Raw genomic sequence first — 26,384 nt, 5'->3', positions numbered from 1 at the left:
TTCCTCTCCATTAAATCTGTATGAAGGATTCAAGCCTATCTGAATAGGAGCTGAGTCCACAAGGAGTTGGGATCCTTCAGACTGAGAAAGGGAGCCTCAGTTTTGTCCATGGAAGAGACAGATGAGACTGATGTCCATCCGATTGCCCAGCTGTGACTGATTCAGGGCACCAGTTTAAAAGGGCCAATTAAATTTTCAGAACTGTCATTTACAGAAACCCACGGAAAAGGCTTTATTGTCTGAATTTCACAGAGAAGAGGAAAAGGAGTAAAGATATAGTGTAGCTCTTAAATTTTATCCTAGTTTTATTGCTCTCTTTAAACTCGAAGAGCACATCCAAAGAAACCTATTGAGTTTAGAAGAACGACAGAGGCTACCTAACAAGGTACTGCCCCGTGGCAGTACTTCTTAGTGTGCCTGACATGGCCCATGAAGCCTTGTGAACTGGGCACTGTAGCTGCAAGGCACATGGGGTTAAGGGAATGCGGGTGAGAAAAAGGAGCAGCTTGGATACGTAGCCACCCCAAACTAGGGTTGCCAGCTGTTCGACCAGAACGCATGGTTGAAAAGGGACCTTGGCGGCTTGGGTCACCACGGCTGACCGGGCTGTTAAAAGTTCGGTTGGCGCGGGGCTGGCAGGCTCCCTACCTGGCTCTCTCTGGTTCTCTGGAATCAACGACATGTCCCTTGGGTCTTAGGTGGAGGGACGGCCACGGAGGATCTCTGCGCTGCCCCCATCCTGCCCTAAGCGCTGGCTCCACAGCTCCCAGTGGCCACTGTTCCCGGCCAATGGGAGCTGCAGGGGTGGCGCCTGCGTGTAGAGGCAGCTCACAGAGCAGCCTAGCCACGCCTTCACCTAGGAGCCGAGGAACATGTCATAACTTCTGGGGAGCCCTCTGAGGTAAGCACTACCCGGAACCTGCACCCCACACCCTGCACCAGCCCTGAGCCCTCTCCCACACCCAAACTCCCTATCAGAACCGACACCTCCACCTGCACCCCAATTTCCTGCCCCAGCTCTGAACCCCCTCCCACACTCTGAACCTCTCAGCCCCAGCCTGGAGCACCCTCTTGCACCCCAAACCGATCATTCCTGGCTCCACCCCAGAGCTCAGACCCCCAGACAAAGCCCTCACCCCTCCCCACACCTCAACTCCCTGCCCCAGCCTGGATCCCCCTCCTGCACCCTAAACACCTCATTTCTGACCCCATCCTAAAGCCCACACCTCCAGCCTAGAACCCATACCCCTCCCATGCTCCAACCCCCTGCCTCACTCCAGAGCCCCCTCCCACACTCCAAACTCCTCAGCCTAGAGCCCCCTCTTGCACCCCAAACCCCCATCCCCAGCCTACAGCCTGCACCCCCAGCCCAGAGCCTATACCCCTTCCCACACCCCAACCTCCTGCCTCAGCCCAGAGCCCCCTCCCACACTCTGAACCCCTGGGCCTCAGCCACCAGCCCAGAGCCCCCCTGCACTCCTTATCCCCAGCCCCACCCCAGAGCCTCCATCCCCAGCTGATGCCCTCAACACCTACCATGCCCCAACCCCCTGCCCCAGCCCAGTGAATATGAGCGAGTGAGTGAGGGTGGGGAAGAGCAAGCAACAGAGGAAGAGGGGATGATATGAGCATGGGCGGAGCCTCAGAGAAGAGGCGGGGCAGGGGGTGGGACAACAGTGTTCAGTTTTGTGCAATTAGAAAGATCCGGTCAAAGAGACAAAAGTCAACAGGATAGCTGTTACACAACGGGTCAGTAGCCACCAGCTCCAGTGGCTAATGTTACATCCACCACTCCACAGTACCAGGCACAACACAGCTGAGAGACAACTGACTTTGTGATTTCGGAAAGACACGTTTCCTGCTGTGGCTCTTATGTAGCAACATTAGCAGCAGCTCCTTTGGAAGAGTGCTAGGCTTTAGGGCCAAATCCATTGGGTTGTTGCTGAGGCAATCTCCTGTCTACTTCAGTGGATTATTTGCCTGTTATTAGTAAGGACTAAGTAATGCTTGATGAAGACCTCAGCAATGCGATCTTAATGCAGATATGGACTAAAATATACAAAGGGCCATTATAGTGAAGGCCTGTTTGCATACAAATGTTTTATTTATTCCTAAATGATATGGAAGAAAGATACAATTCATTAAACCAGCTTTAAAGTCTCACTTACCTAAACAAGACAGCCACAATTAAAAAGAAAAAAAATACCAGAGATTTCAGCCTGTCACAATGATATTAAAGAGATTCCTGGGATAGAACGTGTGTTTTAACAGCTGTGTTTTAAGATTACCACTGAACTTCAATCAGGTTTGTTAAGGAAAAATTACTTACTTGTTCCAGTGGAATGACAAGAAAGGACCCTCCGCCAGCACTCTCTGTTACTATGGCGAGGAACTTGGCATTAACAGCACAGAAGTGGTTGTCATGAACATTCTTGGTAATTGGAATCCCATCAAAGCAGTGCTCTCGGTTCGCCACTTTCCCATAGACATTTCGAAACTTTGAACTGCGATACTGCGGACGCCATGACATCTGTGGAGCAAATGTACGAAGATTTTTACAATAGTCCAGTCTTCATATGGAAAGAGAAACAAATGCCACAAATGACTTCTACGCTTAACCCGCACGGTCACAGGAAAAAAACCACTGAGTAGTTTAAGTCCTCCCTCCTTGTCATTAGGAGATAATGTGGTTTAAGGCAGACCCTGGTTACAAATCACCAAACACTCTGGACAAGTTCAGATCCTCTGGTGAACTTTGCAGTTCAGATGTATCTCTACAGGAAGGGCAAAAATTTAAACCCAGAGTTGTAGTTGAGAAATTTCTCTCTCCCTTCTATAGAGATCTAGGAAAAGAACTTGCAAGGGTTGCTGGGAAATTGTTCCAAAGATTTATTTTAAAACAAAGGAAGCAAAGCTTGAAACATTTGGATTGTCATCTGAAGAGTAAAAGAAAGCTGGGTAGCTAACCAGCAGGCGATGCATACTTTGTGTTAACGAGCTGTCTCATTCGCCTACTTTTTGCAAATGTACAGAGAACTATTCCCAAGCTAACGACAACACTAAAAAAAAGCTGAGTGCTGCAATTAATCAAAGCCTCAATACAAATACAATAGTTTTACATAGTATCTCTCCTCAAAGTACTCAGTGAAACGATGAACAGCCATCTTTCTGCTTTCAAAATACATATTCCTTGTACAAAAGTGAACACGCCTGGAAGTCAGTGGACATTTGGTATCCCAAAGAACTGAAGATAGGGATCTATGACACAGAATTAAAGATTCCAGGGTCTTGACATCTACCCTGTCTAGGATAAAAAAAAGAGTTAAAGGCAGTTTCCAGGCAACCCCCACCTGTCCTTGGCTCTTCCTGTTAATTTTAATACTAGTCCTTTTTTCTCATTTTTCCCATTTGTGTGAAGGACCTACAACTAACAATGCAGGGGAAGCCATTAAACTGACTAAATTCAAGGTGCCGTTAAGTGTATAAAGTCCACAAACTGGAGAAAAGTCAATTTCTGTCTAGTTCCATGTATTACTTCCAAAAGTAGATTTTTTAAAAAAGCCACTTTTCAAGCTACATGCTTAACTGGAATGTATAGTATGCTACTTTACATACATGCAACACAACCCCATTAGCATTGCTGGAACATTTACCTCAATCATCCACACAGATGCTATAACTGTATGCACCTGAGAAGATTCCAGAGACCTATTTGCATAGTTTCCCAAAAAGAGTGCATACAATCATGCTGAACGTGTTTAGATGCAAACCAGTGTCACTGTGCACTCATTTTTGCTTGTTCCCACTGTTGTTTAGAATTTATGATATGCACAAAAAGAAGAAAAATAAAATATGGTCCGACTTGTGCAAACATTGCTACATTAGTAGGGGTTGTGTGCGTGGTTATTTTCCTAAGTTGATTAAAGAAAAAGTCTTTATGGTAGCATACGTATGGGACCACAGTAAAGCCTTATACTATAAGGAGTTAAGGCATTTTAAACATTGAGAAAAGCATGAGCACTTAAACCTCTATCACACACTGACAATTTCATACTTAGGGACTCCAAGCAGTTTATATTCTCCAGGACAGACTAGCATCTACTGACAAATGAATTTAAGTGAGCACTTAAACAGAGAAGCACGTGCAACTGGAGTCTTTCGTTCGACAAAGTGAGCCTATTTTTTAGATGGGCCCTTCCACCCACTTCTTGTCTTGGCATAACTCACATGAATGGTCTGTTCCATAGCATCAGCTACATATCTATAGCATTCGCTGCCAGGCAAACACTATAATTACTAGAAGTGTATAATACCAGCCCATACTACTCTGTTCTTAGCCAAAGAAAACCAAGCCAGATTCTGTAGGAGACTCATCCAATCACAGCAACGAAATTATAGGTGCTTTATTCACCTTTTGGCAATTGATGATGAAGAGTTAGTGTGAAATTTTACTTTCCTCCATCCTGGTTTTTCCACAGAAAATAAGAAGTCTCTGCTTTTTTTCTGGTCAACATAAGAACAGCCACACTAGGTCAGACCAAAGGTTCATCTAGCCCACTAGCCTGTCTTCTGATAGTGGCCAATGCCAGGTGCCCCAGAGGGAATGAACAGAGCAGGGAATCATCAAGTGATCCATCCCCTGTCGCTCATTCCCAGCTTCTGGCAAACAGAGGCTAGGGACACCATCCCTGCCCATCCTGGCTCATAGCCATTGATAGACCTGTCCTCTATGAACTTATCTAGCTCTTTTTGAACCTTGTTATAGTCTAGTGTGTATTTTGTATATAAGCTGTTTAGAGGTGTCCTATATAATTGGGACTCAAAACAAAAAAAAAAAAAAAAAAGAAGAGTGAGATTAACGTTCTTGTTTTCAGGATTTCAGCATCCTTAGATTTCTGGTTTCATGTCCCTGTTATTTTTCCCCCGCCCAGAAAGGTAGCCAAGCCTCTGCTCTGGTCCAACCATAATGAAAGGAAGCCATAAGCCCGAGTGCACATTTCACTGGAGAGTTCAAGCATTCCTCTCCTTCATCCTCAGTGACATTAAACAATGTCAAGTAGCTCAAACGCTTCTGTGCTGCACAGAGCCAGGAAGTGAAATATCTGGAAATTGCTTCACACTGTTTTGTTGAGAAGAACTGCACTGTGTGATACAACGATCACTGCTGCTATCAACTCCCTGACACAGGGGATTCTCCTGACTGAACTTTTTTTTGGATGAATGTTTGTTTTGGGGGCAGAGGAGAAACAGTGGTGCCTTAAACAGCTAATCTTTTCACGTGGGAGACTCGACTAAATCTCACACATCAAGCCAACATCGCCTGGGAGAATTGTGGGGGTGAAGCTTTCTGGGAGGAAGGAAGTGCATCCCAAACAGCCAGCACAAATAGACCTCCAAGATTTAAAGGCCGCTAGCCCACTCAGCTGCAGAGCCCATTCTGATGCGGACTGAGTTTCAGAACAGGAAGAGATATGTTAGAAATGGGTGACAGTCAGAATGCTTGGGGAGGGAGGCTCCCAGATGACTTAGGACAGATCAAGACAAGGGAAAAAACCCATTCAAAGGTGTTTGCGGTCCCCCCCAAAATTGCTAGGATCAGAAGGTTTATAAAATTAGAGGGGTTTTTTAATGCTAGGGGAAAATAGCAAAAATACACTACAAGTTATATTTGCATAGCATTTTAGCTCCTATCAACACGAGCAATGTCAAGAACCACTGATGACATGATTTCTAGCTCTCTCCTCCCTCTCAAGTTTTATCCTCCCCTTTCCAGTTGTTAAAACCAAGTATGCTGGCCTGGTGCAGGATACCCATAGGTTTCCCAAAGGACAGGAGAGCAATAGTTCTGTGCTTTAGCTCAAATTCCCATGCGAGAGTGTTCTCCAAGTTCTCAGACAGGGATACCTGGGCAGACGTGAAGGCAGTTATGGGGTGAAATCTTGGCCCCACTGAAATCAAAAGTAAAACTCCCACTGACTTCAAGAAGGCCAGGATTTCAACCCTAGTGTTCCATAATATCAGTGTAGATGCAGGACTGGAAACCTCGAGTTCTGGGATCTATTTCTGGCTCTGTCCCTGCTGGATAACCTTGGGCAAGTCACTTCATCTCCCTGGGCCTCAGGTTTTCTCCCCTCTGTACACAGCAGTTAGTGACAGGACTGTGTTTGTATATCACGTAGCACAATAAGGTCCGGGGGCTGCTAGGTGCTACAGGAACAACAAAATAATAGCAGCTAAAAGTGTAATAGAGGCAAAAGAAACTAGCCAATATGCCCATAACAGCAATACCATTTTGAAACACAGTTCTTCAGCAGTATATATGGCAGCTGCCTGTGGACTCCTTTCAAACAAGATTTATTTCATGTATCTTACGTCAGGTATTTACAAGGCTTCTGAGGAAAATTGGATGCATTTTCTTTCACATCAAGCTATTGTTATCATTAGTATGTGAAAGATGGCAGTGAAACAGCTCCCAGGGCCCCCCTGCCTTCTTCCTCTTGCAAGTAACCCTGACTGTGTGTGTATAAGCTAGAGGGGCAGGATCAGGGCTGAGGGTCCAACAGTCTCCGACCTGGGAGAGTCACTCTTTTTACACACATTATACTCAATTCTATGAACTTGCTCAACTTGTTTCTGGTTGGTTTGGTTTGTTATCATGGGCTACGTGTTCTGGGCAACAAAGTTATTCTGAAGAGGTAATACATGAGTGAGTGCTGTTGACTTTAATTTTAAAGTGTGCACATCACAAAATCTTTCATTAGTGAACTCTAACGTCTTGCATTTTATTTCTCCACTTATTGGACTCCACTTACTGCAAAGTACAAGCGTACCTTCTGCAGCTGTTTTGGAATTCAGAGCGCGATTCTCCTCTTACACCACTGTCGCACCCACGTAAAGCCAATGGAGTTATCGCCAATTTGCAGGAGCATAGAATCAGGCCCAAATCGTTTTGATCTGAGCTGCTATTCTTGCAGAGAAACAAATTTAATTCTAAGTCAGCTATCCTAAATCCTTTACAGGAGCATTGTACTGTAGCTGATTTGTGATACAAACAGTTGAGTGCAGCCTTATCCCTGTTAACAAACAGTAAAATAATATTAAAAGTCATTCTTTCCTCCATGACCGTCTTGCATAAGCAGCAGTATGCTTTTGTCATTGTTTTGCTCCATGATTAATGCGAGATGCTAAAGGTTGGCTGGAAAGTCAGTTTTAAATACTTTGCTTCTCCAGTCCTGATCCTTCAATAGATTACTCTGGCAGATTAAGCTTTCCCATCTGGAACTTTTCAGGAAAGTAAGACCTGCATTGCAGCACTAATTACATTTCTGTAATTCATACACATTGAAGTGTACTAGTCACAACCTGAAAATTGTCATTTGTCTTCCTGGTATTAACATTTTACCAAAAAATCTGAGAGTAAATGCTTTCTCTGGTTTAGTGAGCTATCATAGTGTAACCAACTCTTCCCACTATCTTTATGCAAGTGTTTTCACCTGGATGGAGGAAATACTCACACAGAGGTGACTCACAGAAGTGAATTCTGAAATGTAACAGTGCCAGGTTGTTCCATTCCATTTTCAGGGGCCAGAGGTGACATACACATAAGCATTTCAACATGCAAATTATGGGAGTGTATGGAAGGAGTGGGAGTTAAGCTATGCCCAAGTGCAAGCCAGACACATGCTTGCAAGACATTGGTAAATTTGGTAAGCTTTTTCAGAACATATTGAAATGAAGATGATCAGCTGCTCTTTCTTCCTTCTAAAATCATCTCTAAATGCCATATGTAACCAGTATTTGCAGTTTGATTTTTTTTTTTTAATTTGGAAGTTCAATACATATGACAATGGAGCATCTGCTAGATCTTTGTTTGCAACTATTTGGTTACCATGCTTTGCGTTATACACATTCGAAGAGCAGCTGCAGACAGCTCAGGTCAAGCCTGCTGGAAAATACTATTTGCTACAAAGAAGTGTAGGGGGGAAAAACACGTTTCCATTTTTTTAATTTGAGGGCAAAAAGGCTATTTTCCATCAATCTATCTCCAGTGAAAGCAAGAGTGTTTTGAGATCATAGTGCAAGATGGAAAATTCAATATCCTGGGGGCGGCCTCTCTGCCAAGGTCAGCGACAAGGACTTTGAGGCTCAGGGGTTGGGCAGAACCTTAGGAGCCCTGTGTGGACGCACAAGCAGAAAAGACAAGAGCAATAAAGTTCAGTTATGTACTTTAGGTGTTCCCAGTTAGAAGAGTCTCATTAGACCATTGATCAGTCTGTCCCTTTAGAACTGATTGGTTACAGAATAGCTGAGACTGGACACGTCCCGCTGCCCTTCTGCATACACCCCTGCTCCCCCACTAGCCCAGTCAGCCATGCTGTCCTCCTGTGGGAGAAGCTGGCAGTAAAAGATCCTTTAAGCCGTGCACAGAGATTGCCTTTAGTCAAGCACCAAGTCAAGGCTGACTCTATATGGCCCCACCAGTGCACATACACGGGATCCTGACTAGAAGGTGCTGCAGTGACAAGCCATCCCTTGCTCTCTGCGCCTTGGCTGCCTCAGGACGGCAATGTCACATGAGCAATTAGATAACACTAAGGGTACGTCTACACTGCAATTACAAATCTGTGGCTGGCCTATGCCAGCTGACTCGGGCTTGCAGGGCTCGGACTAAAGGGCTATTGAGTTGCAGTGTAGACGTTCAGGCGTGGGCTGGAACCTGGGTTCTGGGACCCTCCCACCTCACACGGTGCGGCCCGAGCCCAAACATCTATACCACAACTAAACAGTCCCTTAGCCCGAGCCCTGCAAGCCAAGTCAGCTGGCACAGGCCAACCGTGAGTGTTTAACTTCAGTGTAGACATACTCTAAGTAGCATGCAGCCCCATACAGGTACCCTGCAGTATCTTCCTAAGAGATACTAGAGGCTGGAGCTTATTTCAGATCCCCTTAGAAATGTCCAAGGTGAAGGATTTGGAGGAAGAAGGAACATTTATATTTTCTCATTTCCATGTATTTTTCCTTAAAAAAAAAAAAGAATTCCCAATGAACGTTTTATGCTTTATGTACATTGAAATGTGCAGAGACCATCTTAGATTTGCTCATAAGAATGAACAAAGGATTGTCAATAATTTCTCCATCCTGCTAACGACTTCTCTTAACAAGGGATTTTGTCTTTAATAACGACTAGTCATTCAATAGGAACTGCCTGTAAAAGAGGAGAGTGTCAGGTCACCTTCCCACCAGCAAAGTCTTCCCCCGCATAGGCAACACTAGAAGCCTTGGGATCTTGTCACCACGTTACAGAGCTTATTGCATCCCATTGATGTAAGAGTATCTTAGAGCATCTTGTGTCTGGATGGATAATATAATCTTTGTGCCACACAAAGGTAACTGCAGAAGCCAGTGTTCCCGGAGCAAGGAGCTTACACTTTGAAGTGTCAGACACTGCCTCCCATCTTTCTCCTTGTCGCAGCCCCATGGTACAAACAGGGAAAATGTCAGGATCCCTTGCCCATAAGTTAGGAACCTCATGGCCTTTCTTATGGGTATATGGAAATGGTTGCAATCACTATGGGAGCTGAGAATTCCTGGACTTGTGGGTTGTTTCCTCTTGCCAGACTCAGAACAGTGAGTTCCTTTTTCAACCCCACCCTGCTGCAGGTCTTTATTTCCAACTCTGGCAAGCATCTGATGTAAGACTTGCAGGGCTGAAGGGACTAAGTGTATGGGCTAGTACATGGCTTTTCCTCTTTCTTTACCCTGAATGCAAGTCCCAAAGCCCACATTCTCATCTCTGAGGGAGGAGAGGACCTGGCTATGCTCTGTCTAGGACATGCAAAACAGTCTGAAAGGCATCGCCTGCTATGAATGTAGTTTCAGGATAAAGGGAAGAAGTGGAGAGCCTTGCAAGTTCTTTTCTAAATCCTGCTAGAGCTCTGACAGGAACTTGATGCCACCCTATGTGGAATGGGTCAAGGGTTCTCACTCTTCCAAGAGTCACTTAACAAGCAAGACCCCAAAGGATACCAAACTCCATCTCTATTCCCGTTAAGATGAATGGAGAGATGAATAGAATACATGAGTTTGCTGAAGTTGCCTAGTCAGTGGCAATATAAGAAGTGCTTTCGCTCATTTTCCTGCCTTTTTGCGTCCCCAAAGAGCTTTCGCCATAAGAAACAGAAGAAGCAATAGGGACATAGGAAACAGTAAGAAGCTCTTGAATTTGCTGATGTACTATGAGGTACTATGTTACCACATAGCATAAATGGTGCTATTTCCGTAGAGAGCATCCTACCTACAACCGCAAGTGCTGGTGAGCCGAGCCCTGAAATTGCTCAGGGCCTGAATCACGGCAAACCTTTCTTCAGGTGACAGGAGAAGAGCCTTGAGAAGAGACCTCCCAGGTGCACCAGTTCCTGTGACAGAATTAGGGCAGCCTGGCAGCTTTAGTGACAGAGAAAAACAAGGAGCTGCTAGAGCCATGGCTGGGAAGCTTGGGTCGAAAGATGGCTGCCACCAAAGCACCTTTGGGGGGCCATTGCTCAGGTATGATCTTTGCCCTCTGGCTGACCTGATCTTCTTCCTCACGGACATGCTCAACACACAGAAAGCTGGTGAAGGAGCCATGAAAAACCTAGAAACTACAGCTCCACTCAGTCTTGTCTCAGTACTACCGCTGAGCAAGGAGGGACTGTTGACCTCCAGCCAACAGAAGGACCATTTGATATTCAGCATCACACTGGGGCCTACCACACAGGCTGCTTCTAGTTTTGGAAAAATCCTCTGGGCCAGTGTTTCCCAAACTTTGGACACCGCTTGTGTAGGGAAAGCCCCTGGTGGGTTGGGCTGGTTTGTTTACCTGCTGCATCCGCAGGTCCGGCCGATCGTGGCTCCCACTGACAGCAATTCACTGCTCCAGGCCAATGGGAGCTGCTGGAAGCGGCAGCCAGTACGTCCCTCGGCCCGCACCACTTCCAGCAGCTCCCATTGGCCTGGAGCAGTGAACCGCGGCCAGTAGGAGCCGCGATCGGCCGGACCTACGGACGTGGCAGATAAACAAACCGGCCTGGCCCGCCAGGGGCTTTCCCTAAACACTGCTCTGGGACAATGGAGTCCCCATTTCCCATCAGTCATTAGCAAATCCTCTCTTTACTATAACTGCTGCAAAGTTGAATGGTACTGCTAGTTGGGATTTTTTTTTTTTTTTTTTGGACAAAAACCCCCCAAACCAAACCAGATTTGTCATAACTGAAATGTCACAAAACAGTGTCAGGTTCAATAAGCCACCCAACTTGAAACATTTTCGGTAAAAGAGTTTCAAGGCTGTCGAACAAGAGGATCAGGATTTTTTTTTTTGACAATCGAAACAAATTTCGTTTAAAAATTTTAGTAAATTTACACAACTGAAAGGAAAAAAGCGCAAAAAACGCAGCAAATTTTTTTTCCATTGATCTGAACCTAAACATTTTTTGGGTTTTCAGTTTGTGAAAAGTTGAAATTTTGACTTTTCATCCCAATTGGAGATGAGAAAATTTTTCACAGTGTCAAATTCTCACAAGACAGGAAAACCACTTCCCACCCACCTCTCGTGGGGATCTACCCAGGAGAAAGGGCTGAGAGGAATCATTAACGCCTGGGTTTCAGATGTGAGGGCTGCATCACATCTGCTGGTGGGGGGAGCAACCAAAGGAAGCCACCACTTGAGGAAGAGGAGGAGGAGTTTGGGCTCTTCCATCTGCACAGCATCACATGAGGGTACTTTCTACTTTGAAAAAGAAATTATTATTATTTAAAGTAACAGTTTTACTTTTTTGAACAAGTTATTTTATTTGATTTACGCCTTCCAAATAAAGGGCCTGGCACAACACCTATCACCAATGGAGGAGTTTTGCCATTAACTTCAGGTGGAACAGGATCTGACCCTAAAATAAAAGCATATCATAAAATTGGCTTGTTTAAATCCTGCAATTGTTATAAATTAAAAGGTCCACTCCTGAAAGATTCCAAGTACCTGCGGCTCCTACAGATTTCAATAGGAGAGGCCAGCTCAGCACCCAACTGGACTGGCCCTTAAGCAGAGGTTGCAGACCTTCGTCCCCATAGGAATGGCTTCCCTGGAAGCAAGATACAGCAGTGCAGTTTATGGAAGTGAGAAATCGTCCTAATTACTCGCATTTCAACAGGGTGATGCAGTAGGTCTGGCGATGAATAATATATTGCAGAGCTGGGACACATTTGCTCTTTTTCCTCCAATTATCTCTCTAAGTTCTCCTCCCTTCATGCAATCACCACATGAAGCAGAAAACTGAAGTCAAGCTGTACCAGCACAGAGCAGCACCCATTCAGACTTCAGTGCATGGTGAGAACCTGCAACGTCTTCGTTCAGAGAATCTCAGCTCCTCTCGTTGGTAGGTCACCCCAGATTCCTGTGCTGACTCACAGGTGCTTCTGGGTAGGACACCCCTGCCGCCGTGGCGTATTGGAATAGGGGCAGCAAAGGGGAAAAGATGGGTGCAGAAAACAACTGTCTCTTTCCCAGTGGGGTCAGTGACACATAAGCCCCTAGGATGGGAAAGGTAGAGATGTCGGCAGTAGCCACAACTGGAGGGTTGTTAAGGTCATTGGATGAGTTAAAGCACTGTCTCCAAGCCATAAGCCTTTTCTGGGCTTTCTTTGCATTACATGCAGAGTTGCACACAAAGACATCACCTATGGCAGCAGGGGAGATATTTCATCGTATTTGGTCTTACTGCCTATATCCAGCCTGCAGCATTTTGGTGCACGAAATGATGTCCAATGGAGTGAAAGGGGCTTAGCAGCCACTAAATAACAAAACAATCCTCCACACTGAACGAAAACGTAGAGATACACCCCTGTTTGAACAGGAATTCAGGAAAGTCATAGGGCATCTGTTATATAGGAGGTCAGACTAGATAATCACAATGGGCCCTTCATGGCTTTATATTCAGTGAATCTACAAAGAGTGCCCTAAATCAATACAAAAAATAGAAGCATGTGAACAAATTTAGCTTGGCTATGACCTTCCATAGTAACCTAATCTCAAGCAGCTGAACAACTATTTGTAACAGCAATGCCAAGTGACCCTGAAGTAGAGTTTTCCAAAAATTTTCAGACTTAAAAATGTTCAGTATGCAGCTAATTATGTAAACTGCTCCACAGGGGTGCACAGTAATAACCACGGGTGGCACCGATAGCACTGCAGACACGCTTGGAACCAGTCCCTGGCAACAATAACCAAGCTAGAGAGCTTGAAAACATCCCTGACTCTTTCCCCGTCTCCCGCCACTTCCCCTGGGATGAGGAGTGTTGCTGCTGGACTCTCTCGTGACTGCCTCGGTGGTCAGAGCCAAGCTATAATCTTGACAGTGCAGCAAATTCTACTCAGGTTATAGTGTGTGGAGAGGAACTGTGTTTATTGCAATCGGGAAAACATTAAAATGTGAGATGTTGCCAGCAGAATGTGGTCTTCAGACAGCACCATTTGTCCAATTGCTCAAGAGATAAAGAACATAATTCTTTTAACTTCACAGAGAGTAAGGAAAAGCACAAAAATCCGTGGGTCATAACAAGAATATTTAATAGAAGGGGGACAAATGCTACTAACCAATACCTGCCCAAATACATCTTCACTGTTATTCTAGAGATAGTGGGGCTTATTTCATCCTCATGCGTATTGCACAAACCCTAATGCCATTTCCCAATGGAACCTGCACCTTGGTATCTTGAATGAGAACTGGACTCCATAGGATTCAGAACAATAGCACAAACTGCAGAGGCAAATTTGCAACAGATCGATGAAGTTATATGGGAGCTAGCGCTCAGTAAAGATACATAAAATACAAAAAAGATATTTTCGACAATCATGAAGAACTAAGCCATCTTACTGGCACAGCAGCAGTATCTATACATTGGACATCTGACTTTGCAGTAATTTCAAATTATTCTGTATATCCTAGTTTCATCTTGCTTAGAACCAGATGCTCCTGTAAGACATAAGATGTTTTCTTAAAATACTTTGCTTTCCAGCACCAGAGTTTTGCATTACTCAGTGAATATCAGAGTAAGTGATTTTTCTTATCAAGATTTACACATTAGTCATTTTAAATTTGAGATTTAGATAAAAGTGGTTTCAGATTTAAAATGGGGCTAAGTTAGTTGCAATCAGCAGGTTTCTAAACATTAAACGAGTCATACACTACAAAACGCGATCCATGTAAGGTGAGCATTACATGCAAACATTTCTTTGAAAGAAAGAGAAAAGTAAAGTAGAGGAATAATAAATTGTCTCCAGGAAGTATGTTGGGTCTTTCCTGTACTGAACCCCAAAAAGATCATATTAGGGGACGGCTCCAGAGCTGGGAGTTTGGTTTTTGTAATTTCAGGCCAGGATGCTGTGGCTGACATGACCTGTGGTAAAGGATCATTAACTTATTCTACTAGTGCCCCAACTCATAAGAGCAGAAATGGATTGGGGATGGGAATAAGAGGCCTGTGTTTGAATACAGGTTTACTAGCAAATGATTTTCCATACACTCTATTGCCAGGTTAGGACCGTAGCATAGATTAATAGTTTCTAAGGCCGGAAGGGACCACTGACCATCGATTCTACTCTGACCTCCTGTGTAACACAGACAACAGAATTACAAGCTACAGGAATTATGCTGGGCAAGAAAAGCATCCTCGTCTTGATTTTAAAATGGTCAGTGATGGAGAAACCATCATGACTCTTGATAAATTATACCAACAGTTAGCTATTCTCATGGTTAAAAATGTACACCTCAGTTCCTGGCTGAATTTGCCTCACTTCAGCTTCAGCCATTGGATCGTGTTATACCTTTCATCTGCTAGTCTGAAGAGCTCACAATCAAATATCTGTTTCCCATGCAGGAACTCCCCTTACCTTTCTCTCTGTTAAACTAAACAGATGGAGCTCCTGGAGTCTATCACTCTTTGGCAGGTTTTCTAATCTTTTAATCATTTTCATGGCTCTTCTCTGAACCCTCTCCAATTTACCAACCCCTTTCTTGAATTGTGGACATGAGAACTGGACACTTCCCAGCAGCAGTCACACCAGTGCCAAACACAGAGTAAAATCTCCTCTCTGCTCCTACCAAAAATCCCCTATTTAGGCATCCAAGGATCATATTAGCCCTTTCAGCCACAGCGTCACATTGGGAGCTCATATTCAGCTGATTATTCACCATAACCCCTGTAGCTTTTTCAGAATCACTGCTTCCCAGGATACAGTCCCCCATCCTGGAAGTACAGTCTCTTTCTTTGTTCCTAGATGTATATATTTACATTGAGCCGTATTAAAAACACATTGTTTTCTTGCACCCAGTTTACCAAGTGATCCTGATCACTCTGTCATATGACCTGTTGTCTTCCTATCTGTCCCTCCTCAATTTTTGGGGCATCTGGAAACTTTATCAGTGATCACTTTATGTTTACTTCCAGGTCATTAATAGCATAGGGCCAAGAACAGATCCCCGAGGAACCTCATTAGAAATACCTGCTTGATGAGGATTCCATGTTTACAATTACCTTTTGACACCTGGCAGTTAGCCAGCTTTTAAGCCGTTCAGTGGGTGCCATGTTAATGCTATAGAATTCTAGGCTGTTGGTTTTTTAAATCAAAATGTCCTGCAGTGGAAGTTCAAAAGAATTGTCAGCTGACTGCATCACAGTGTAACCATCCTGAAGGCCTCAGAAAGCTTCTGAAGAGCAGCGAGATTCTGTATTTATGGAGAACTTACGATACTGTGCTAGGACGAGACCCCGCAAGGTGCTAAGCGCCCTCGACTCTCACTGGCTTTGAGAAATGCAAGAGGTGATCAGCACATCACATGACTGATCCACGTGAGAATGATCATGAGCTAGAGGTGAAGGTGGGAGGAAGGTTCTCTCTCCTCTCACTTTATTCACAAAGAACACAAGTTTCCCTCAATATTTGTATTGCTGTTCAATAAAATATGAGAAACAGGTATGAACAATGCCTTCTGCTCGATGTGTGGAAGCGGTTATGGCGCTGTCCAGTGGTGGCTGCATAGGGAGGCTAGGATGAGTAAGTGAGCATGGCAGTAAGTGTACAAAGTAAATTGTTTGAGGGAGGCATCTGTGCTCAAAAAAATGGGAGTGGGTATCTTGCCACGTTCTGTGTTGCTCTAGTCTGCTGTTCTCTTGGATCATGTGCTTGAAGGAAAGTTTGACTTCCCTGGCTGCCATTCTCCTCTTGCAAGAGAATAAACCACTATTCCTATTTTTAAAGGACGTGCTGGAGCCTAAATCTACTCCTGGAGGTAATGAAGACAATATAAACGCTCGATTTTCTGTCTTTCTGTCTCCAGTCAATTAATGAAGAAATTAAATTTGGGCTGAGCTGTACTGAGATAATGAAAGGTCACACAAAACTCAAAGAGCGGCTACAATATATCAGACCATCATAAAAGAGGAGGATAGTAGGACAGAGATTAAAGCTGTATGTCACAGTACAGCAGAAGGCTGAATATAGAAAATCCTAGGAGACATCATCTCCTAAATCATCTCCTGATAACTGCAATGCAGCCACGTTTAATGGCTTAAAAAAAAAAAAATGCTTGAGCCCTTTTTATACACAGCCTATGGCAGCTCCAGCTTTTCCCAAACAGGAACAGCAGGGCGCACCACTGTGTCTCAATTTTTATTTATTATAATTGGCTCTTTTGAATAGTCGGGAGCCTTGGCAACAGTCATTAAGGAGAGCACTTGCAAAAATCCACACAGCACTAGAGCATGCAATCACCACAGAAGAGTGTACAGTAATCCTTTTAAATAACAATATACAGGCCCTTTTAATCTGCTTCAATCAGACAAGCTCTTAGAGAATGTACTGTAAAAGCCTCTCCCTCACTCTTTGTTGTTCAGCCTGTATGAAACAGTCATTTTCAGCACTTGGTCCGGAGGTTTTTTGGTGATAATCTTCTAATTCTTCCAGTGCACACAGAGAATTTGTTATTTCTCAAATTTGTCTTATTTTGAAAGAAAAAAAAAGTTATTGTTGGCACAGTCAAACCAACACTGATGAAACACAGAAGAGTTCATGGCATTTCCAAACAGCAATTTTAGCTCGTTACCGTGTCACGGAGAATGGTTACTTGATGAAACCATGTTCTTTTATCCTGACTTGCTCCGGTTTGTTGCTTCAAAATCCTAAATAAGACTTTAAAGATGCTTGGAAAAGCCAGACTCTTACAGTGGATAATTTATGCATGAAAAGTGTCTGATATTTTTTCGAGAACATGTTGAGTTTTCTGCAGGGCTTCATTTCTAGAGCAAAAGGTACATTTTTGTTTTGATTCAAATGCCATTTTCATTTCATCTTAAAATGTGGTGCCCTTTGGGGTTTTTTTGAAATAAAGATTTCTGGTTGGGCATTTTTTCTCCCTTTTGTTTTTTTAATTAAATACTTCCCTCTCTCTTTCTTCCCCACAAAAAACGAGAAAGTTAGCTAAACAGAAATTCAAATGAACAGTAATAAGGTGAAATGCCTGCAAGCTGTATGGAAACCTTTTTTAAAATCATCATTATAAAGGCTCAAACTACATGTATACTCCAAATAAAATGTAAAAGAAAAACCCACAGCAAAACATCCCCAAAATGTCAGTATGGACTGTAAACAACCAAACTGAAAGACGCAGTTAGAGACAAAAAGACATACTTTAAAAGAGGAAGTCAGATCTGCCTGAGAAAAATAGAAAGGAGCATAAACTCTAACAAGTCAAGTATAATTAGGCAGGCCAAAAAAGACTTTGAAAAGCAACTAGCAAAAGACTTAAAAAGGAATAGCAGAAAGCCTGCCAAATAATCAATCAATGGAGCCATTGGATGATTGAGGTACTAAAGGAATACTCAAGGAAGACAAAGCTGTTGTGGAGATGCTAAATTAATTCTTTGCATAGGTATTCGCTGCAAAGGCTGGGAGGGAGATTCCCTCCCCTAAGGGTTTCTTTTTAGAGGACAAATCTGAGGCACTGCCCCAGATTGAGGTGTCAATAGAGGAGGTTTTGGAACAAATGAATAATTAAACAGTAATAAGTCACCAGGACCAGATAGTATTCACCCAAGAGTTCTGAGTGAACTCATATATGAAATTGTAGAACTACTAACTGTGGTATGTAACTTATTGCTTACATCAGCCTCTGTATCAGATGATTGGAGTAGAGCTAATGTAATGCTGGTTTTAAAAAAGGCTCCAGAGGTGATCCTGGCAATTACAGGCCAGTAAGTCTAACTTCAGTACCCAGCAAACTGGTTGAAACTATAGGAAAGAGGAATATTATCAGACACATAGATGAACACAGAAGAGTCCACATGGGGAAGAGTCAACATGGCTTTTGTAAAGGGAAATCATACCTCACCAATCTATTAGAATTCATTGAGGGGGTCATGTGGACAAGGATGATCCAAACAAGATAGTCTATTTGGACTTTCAGAAAGCCTTTGACAAGGTCCCTCACCAAAGGCTCTTAAGCAAAGTAAAGACTCATGAGATAAGAGAGAAGGTCCTCTCATGGATCAGTGACTGGTTAAAAGACAGGAAACAAAGGACAGGAATAAATGGTCAGTTCTCAGAGTGGAGAGAGTTAAATAGCAGGGTCCCCCAAGGATCTGTACGGGGGACCAGTGCTGTTCAACATATTAATAAATGATCTGGAAAAAGGTGGAAACAGTGAAGTGGCAAAATTTGCAGACTATACAAAATTACTCAAGATAGTTAAGTCAAAAACTGACTGTGAAGAGTTACAAAGAGATCTCACAAAACTGGGTGACTGGGCAATAAAATGAAAATTCAGATGAAATTCAGTGTTAATAAATGCAACATAATGCACATTGGAAGAAATAATCCCAACTACTCAGACCACATGAGGGGGTCTAAATTAGCTATTACCTGTCAAGAAAGATCTTGAAGTCATTCTGGATAGTTTTCTGAAAAAACATTTGCAGCAGCACTCAAAAAAGCTTACAGAATGTTAGGAACCATAAGGAAAGGGATAGACAATAAGACAGTAAATATCACAGTGCCACTATATAAATTCCTGGTACTCCCACATTTTGAATACAGCATGCAGTTCTGGTCACCTCATCTCAAAAGAGATATATTAGCATTAGAAAAGGTACAGAGAAGGACAATACAATTATTAGGGGGCTGAAACAGCTTCCATATGAGAAGAGATGGAAAAAACTGGAACTGTTCAGCTTAGAAAAGAAACTACTAATATGACAGAAGTCTATAAAATCACAAATGGTGTGGAAAAATTAATGAAATTAACAGGCAGCAGGTTTAAAACAAACATAAGGAAGAACTACTTCACACAATGCACAGTCAACCTGCGGAACTCATTGCCAGGGGATATTATGAAGGCCAAAAGTACAACTAGGTTCAAAGAATTAGATAAGTTCTGGGACGATAGGTCCATCAATGGCTATTAGCCAAGATGGTCAGGGATGTAATCCCATGACCTGGGTGTCCCTAAATCTCTGAGTGCAGGAAGCTGGGAGTAGATGACAGGGGATGGATCACTTGATAATTGCCCTGCTCTGTTCATTCTCTTTGAAGCATCTTGCACCGGCCATTGATGGAAGACTGCATACTGACCCAGTATGGGCATTCTTATGTTCCTATTTGCAGAGGAAGGGGGAGGGGAAAAAAGGGAAGAAAGCACACTCCAAAAAATGCCCCATCTGACAGCACTTTAAGTCAAAATAGAAAAATTTGTTTCAGAATTTTTGTTCAAAAATTAAATTTTTTAGTTTTTTTTATTTTCCAATCAGAAAAATCAAAGTTTCTTTTCTTTCTAGGACAGAAAAGTAAATTCAATCAGCTCTAATCATTACTCACCAGGCCTAAAATTCAAGCCATGCAAAACAGAGTCCTATAACAAAAGACATTTCTCTGGACATAGAAGAGAAACCCCTTTCCCTCAGGAAGAATCTAGCAAAGGGAACCTATACAAAAACACCAGGGTGCGCCAGTAGACATCCTCCAAGCCCTATTGTGTATAAATGCACTAGATATACCGCCCCGTTGCCAATATTTTCTATTTCTCTCAATGCCCATTGATTCACCTTTATTTAAGGGTCATTGGTGAACGCCACATACTACCCACATAAAATCAGTTTTTAATATAATAGTCTCCGGCTAGTGAGACAATATATTTTCTTAGTTTCTAGCAACATATTGATAGATACAGCATAGCTTGCCAGAGGAAAGGGCAATATTTACTGTGGCTTTACTTTAATTAGCAGATGCTAAACAGAAAACAGAGTTATATAAAAAACGGCAGAGGGTGTTCTACACGCTGAGGGTTATGTGGAAGAAGCAAGGGCTAGGGAACAAGATCTCTCACCAAACTCAGTCACCACCGGCCAGTTTTGAAGCTACTCCAGAAACATTTTCTACAGAAAGCCTTCCGGCTCCTGGGATTCAGCCAAGTCCACACACAGTTGTACTCCCCCAAAAAGCACTTTAAAAATCTGTAATTTAAATTATTAATGCATCTAACCCAACAGCTTGCTGACAGGTACCGGACAAATACACAACTCTGCATTTCTGGTGATCCAGGTATTGCCAAGGAAACTGAAGAACTTCTCTAATGGGTTTGTTTGAGAGTGTTTTCAGCAGAAAGGTCCACATGGAGTTATATCCATCTCTCCAGCACAAAGTTAAAATGTTGACTGCACAGAGTACTTTTCCATCGGAAAGGTCAATGTCGTCTGTGTTTACATTTAGAATATTGATCATCCATTAAGGCAATGAAAAATGTACCATGCAAAAAGAGAATAGTCTGTACTAGTTTCTGATCAGACAACAAGCAGGCCACTTAAAAAAAAACAAATGTGCCATTTCCAGGAAGTGGAGTACTTCCGTCCATGTCACCCCCTTCCGGCGCTGGAGAAGGAAGGAAGAGATGTTCTTCACATCCTTTTCTGAAGTCATCCCCAGTATTCCTTACTTTGGAAGTCCCATATCAGGACCCTGAGGGGAACCAGTCTTCCTGATTAGAGAAAACCCTGACAGGACTCCTCTAGGAGCCAGTCAGTGCAGTTTATCAGTAAGCCACAGTCCTCAAGTTGCCAACTTTCACGCAGTAAATAAGCACCCAGATTTTCACAATAAGCCAAAAATCAAGCTAATCCTATCTCAAAACAAAGTCAAAACAAGCCAATCCCTAAGAACCCCAACACTCGATGTGACTAGATCTCCCGGCGTGCAGTCTGGGACTGGTGGGCCTGCTGTGAACCCGACTCTCTCCCTCCATTGCCCCTGCTTGCTGGGAGTCAATCAAAAAAAAAAAAAAAGAAGAAGCAACAAGCAAAAAACTAGCCAACAAGCAACTCACAAGCCAATTAAGCTAAAAACATGGCCAATTTATGTGTGTTTTTAGTGGGTTTGGCATGTCTGCACACTCACACTCAGTGGGCAAATGCTACGGTCACAGCACTCCCAGCCCCTAGTTTTCTAGGGACATAGGGGACGTCTAAACAGCAAAGAAAAACCAATGGCTGGCACGTGCCGGCCAACTTGGGCTTACAGGGCTGATTCATTGCTGTGCAGACTTCCAGGCTTGGGCTCTAGAACAACGCAAGGTGGGAGCTCCCAGAGCCCGGGCTCTAGCCTGAGCCCGGCTTTCTACACATCAATAAAACAACTCCGCAGCCTGAGTCAGCCAGCACGGGTTAGCCACGGGGTTTTCTTTGCTGTGTAAACAGCCCCCAAAAGGCCAGGACTGAGACTCAAAACAGGTTCCCAGAAGTCATTTTCAAATTACAGGTTTCAGAGTCGCAGACACTCTCTAAGTCATCGCACTAGACTCGATCACGTATTGCTTAACAGGCCATGTTCCCACTGCTTTAAAAACAAAAGTGTGTGTTTTTACACCTTGGGAAAAGTAACATGCATGAGCATGGCTGAGATACCAACACAGAGCAGATCAGGCACTTTAGTTTTCTCGTGAAGTAAATTTGCCAAAGTCAACCCCTGGAGGAGGTATAAGGCTATTTATCTCACAGAAAAACTGAAGTGCCTAGTGTTTGCTATGTTTTCACCTCAGGATAGTGTCCATGTGTTATTTATCCCAGAGACAGAAAACGCACCTTGACCGTGAAGCCAAGGCCTCAGTGAGTTAGGATTCAAATTCCCATTTGGTCCTTAGGCACCTTTGAAAACATTAAGCTCAGAGCACATACAGTCCTAGATTTATAACAGCTCTGAAGAGCTGTCACTTGTTGAGCACACACCACATAACATTTACTCTTAAACATTCCAACCAAGGAAACTGTGAAGTACTTAACACTTATTGTGCTATTACAAATGCACATGGGCGCTGCTCCTAATTAGTCAATGCAAGGAGATAATGAAGATGACATGTATTTGCAGAAATATTCCAGTAACGGTCTCTTTTCATGTTAACTTGGAAGACTTAAGTTCATGTTGCTGTAATAAAAGCTTCCATTTCACGAGCCATACAGGTAGTATTGTCTGCAAACTATAGTCAGATAAAAGGAAGTCTCCCCCCATCATAAACATGGCTAAGTAAGGGAACAAGCATGCTTTACAGGAATCTCTTCAAGTCACATCTACATTTGCTAGAGCTAGAAAACCAAAATTAAGGGCCAAATTTGCACACTTAACTGAGGTCATAACAGGGTCTGAATAATATTAATTTTTTACCATGATTATTTATGCTAGGATAATTAACTATCCTCCACTTCTGTTTTCCTCTTGCAGTACAACACCTATTGAGAGGTATTTCTAGATTCACTATCATTGTGGTGTCTTCTTTTGGAGTCTTCAACCAGACGGAAGTTGTGAAGGGTATGCAGGCTAGCAGGGATGCTCATGAAGTTATCTGTGTCTTGATGCTGCAAAATCTGTTAAAGTCTATGAATCCGAGGCAACCCAAATTTTCCCATTTCACTGTATTAGCTATTTAAGAGGATTTTCCAAATACCAAAATAATTGAGAACATTTAGTGTTGTGCATTTAATTAAAACATTGTGTGTGCGCGTGAAGAGAAGTTTGGCACATGCGAAAATCTGAAACTAGGTTCAGATGAAGTTTTTGAAAGATCTAGATCAGCTTCATTTCATACAGAACCTTTCACACATGGAATGCTTCACAATCCAACCTTGAAAATTCCTTTTGCTCACATTAAAGTATTTGGAGCTAATGAAGTTAGTTCAAAAAGATTTAATACATAGGCACATCTGATTCCTCAGCTTCATTACAATTCAGCAGCAAAGAACATCATTTTTTTGTAATTATAGAATATCAGGTTTGGAAGGGACCTCAGGAGATCATCTAGTCCAACACCCAAATGTACACGTTTAAGTTAAACACCATCAAGCCATGGAAAATTTCAGAAAATCTACATGCACAATTCCATATCAATTCATAGCAGTGTGAAAAGATAGGATATATAGAGCTGGAAGAACTTTTTGGCCCACACTTTGTGTGGTGGAAAATGCCAATTCAGCGACAGTAAAACACTGTGAATTTGTTTCAGTTTTGCTGAATTGTTCATTTAGAAAAATAAAACAAAACATCAGTTTTTTGGTTGACATTTACTAACAAAATGTTACAAATTTTTGGTTCGAAACAAATTTTGAGATTTTCTTTCTGAATTTAAAAAAAAAGTTAAAAAATGCTCAAAATTCTAAATGAAACATTTTGTTCAACTCAGAGTGTTTTAACTGTGATTCACCAGAAATTAAAAAAAAATTAATTTCTAGTCAGACCTGAAAACTTTTTTAAACACTTTTCAAAGTTGCCAATGATCTGAAAAATCAGCTAGTTATTCACTCAGCTCTGTTGCTATAGCCAGGGCACGTATCCACATACCCAGCCTTAGCTTGACATTTTCCAGACTTTCTGCTTTTAAGGTCAGACCTTCACTCTAATTTTAGTAATTTCTCTTTTGTTAAAAAGGACTAGTAAACTGACCTGATCAGTTAAGCAGTTATCCTCACTAATGTCAGTTAAAGTTTCCAGATATCTACTCGTCTATTTTTATGATAAAAAGGCCTGCTAGAGATCAGAGCCACTTTATGCTAACTTTAAAGACACTAAAGTCCATTAGCTGGCAATCAGGCAGTCGTAAATTATAGCCTATATACCTTATCAGGGGCTTGTTGTGACATGGTCATGCTGCGACCTTGGGTAACATAAGAGCTGCCATACTGGGTCAGACCATCAGTCCATCTAACCCAGTATCCTGTCTCCAACAGTTTCAGGGAGAGTGTACAGACAAGGCAATTTTGGGGAGATCTACCCCTATCTTCCACTCCCAGCTTCTGCAGTCATAGGTTTACAGTCATATCCCTAATTACCTGGGCTAATAGCCATTAATGGACCTGTCCTCCATGAACTTATCTAATTCTTTTTCCAACCCAGTTATACTTTTGGCCATCACAACATCCCATGGCAATGAGTTCCACAGGTTAGTTGTGTGTGGTGTGAAAAACTATTTTGTCTTGTATTAAACCTTCTGCTTTAATTTCATTGGGGGACCCACCCCCCGCACATCTTTTGCATTGTGTGAAAGGTTAAACAACACTTTTCTTGTCACTTTTTTCATACCATTCATGATTTTATAGACCTCTAGCATATCCCTTGGCTTAGTCATCCCTTTTTTCTAAGTTGCACAGCCCTAAGTTTTTCAGTCTCTTCTAATATGTAAGCCATTCCAAACCCGTGATAATCTTTGTTGCCCTTCTCGAACCTTTTCCAGTTCCACCAGATCCTTTTTGAGATAGGACAACTAGAAATGGACACAGTATTCATGGTGTGGGGACACCAGAGGTTTATACAGGGGCATTATGATATTTTCTGTCAAGACCCATTTTCAGAAGAGACGTAAGCTCCTAAAGGGCAGATTTTCAAAGGTATTTGGGTCCCTAAAGGTGTAGACAGGCACTTTGAAAACCCCATGTGGCTCCTAAGTAGTTTACGCACTTAACTCCCATTGATTTCAATGGGAGTTAGGCACCTTAGAAAATCCCACTAGATGCTTATTTTGCATCTTTAGGCCTCTCAGTACTTTTAAAGGGGGCAATCTTTTAAAGTCTGGCCCATAGGAGCCTAAGTCTCAGTGAAACTCAATGGGACTTAGGAGTGTTTAAGTCTGTTTTGAAAATAGCATTTAGCTAGTTTTGAAAAAGTTTACTCACCTTTACAAGGATACAACGATTCCATTATATGGCTATGGCATGGTTTGTTGATCCTACCTATGCAGATGGGGACCAGAGTATAACAGGGTATGCTTAAGGCACATACAACACAATCACCACTTATGTATCAGGGATTTGCTTGTCTAAATCATGTACGTGAAGTTAGGGGCAGATCTGTCTAAGAGCTTAAGCCCTGACCTTTTAAACAGCAGACGGACACAGACAAGCCTCATTCTCTCTCCAACCCAAAACATGCCCCAATCTGCCCATCCACCCCTCACGCAAAGTCAGGGGAGAAGCGAAGGCTCAAGTCATATAGGTACAAGGATGGTCATACGACATGGGGTCTTAGCTGTGCATCAGGTAGTTTGTTATTGGAGACATTGCACCAAGTTTGATCACCAAGTTCTCTTTCTACTTTGTTTTTAATTCTGATTCAAACAAATGTCACAATAAAGGAAGGTTGTGCAGCCACAGAATTGTAATGCAGAGAAGCAGGAAATAGCTAAGAAGGGACACAGTATGTTTTCATTCCTATTCATTTATAAAGGCAGGTGGCTTTCCCTCTCATGTGTCTCAGATCTCAGTTCAGACATTCTGCTCTAAGGGTGCAGGTCTCTCATTCACTCAACAAGAAGGCTGTCCAAGAGGGAAAGCAACATATTTAAATTAAAATTCCCTATGTGGAGCTGAGAGAATTTTGTCCTTTTTCCAGGCTGAGTCGATTCCTTGCATTCACTGATTGTTACCACACTAAAACCCTAGATAAAACCTGTGGCTTTTGGTTTAAGTAACAGGAAATAAGCATATTTTCAAGCCTAAGGAGTTACACACACAAATGTCAATTGTAAGTTTAACTGGCATATTGGATGCAGAAAGTTCCTGGCCTTGAGTTAAGGAATAGCCTAAGAATCATCAGGAATGAAAAAAATCCTCTATAATCCACTCTGGCCAGTGGCATGTATGTTTTGGTCCAGTTATTTCTGAGTAGTGCACTACACAGCCTTAGGAGTCTGTTCCAGAGAGGTGCTGAGCACCAACAAAGGCCACTGGTGCCCAGGGGAGCTCCTGATGCTCAGAACCTCTTAGAAGCAGGCCTTAACTGTAGCCCTTTATAAATGTTATTCACGGGGAAGTTTTACATTAGATGAATCACT

The 26,384-nt window shown here is 42.7% G+C and overlaps 1 protein-coding gene across 2 annotated transcripts in view; it reads right to left on the bottom strand.

The window, feature by feature from the left end:
* The window catches only part of CORO2B (coronin 2B), a 125,701-nt gene that overhangs the window by 59,918 nt on the left and 39,399 nt on the right, over positions 1 to 26,384 (bottom strand). For both annotated transcript variants that reach the window (XM_032764345.2, XM_075069744.1), the window contains exon 2: positions 2,330 to 2,530. In XM_032764345.2, coding sequence (XP_032620236.1) covers positions 2,330 to 2,530 — 201 coding nt within the window. The remainder of the gene's footprint in view (positions 1 to 2,329; positions 2,531 to 26,384) is intronic.

This window comes from Chelonoidis abingdonii, chromosome 9 (genome assembly GCF_003597395.2).
Source record: "Chelonoidis abingdonii isolate Lonesome George chromosome 9, CheloAbing_2.0, whole genome shotgun sequence".
NCBI lineage: Eukaryota > Metazoa > Chordata > Testudines > Testudinidae > Chelonoidis > Chelonoidis abingdonii.
The sequence above is the reverse complement of the archived record's forward strand: the minus strand, read 5'-3'. Positions and strand labels throughout refer to the sequence as shown.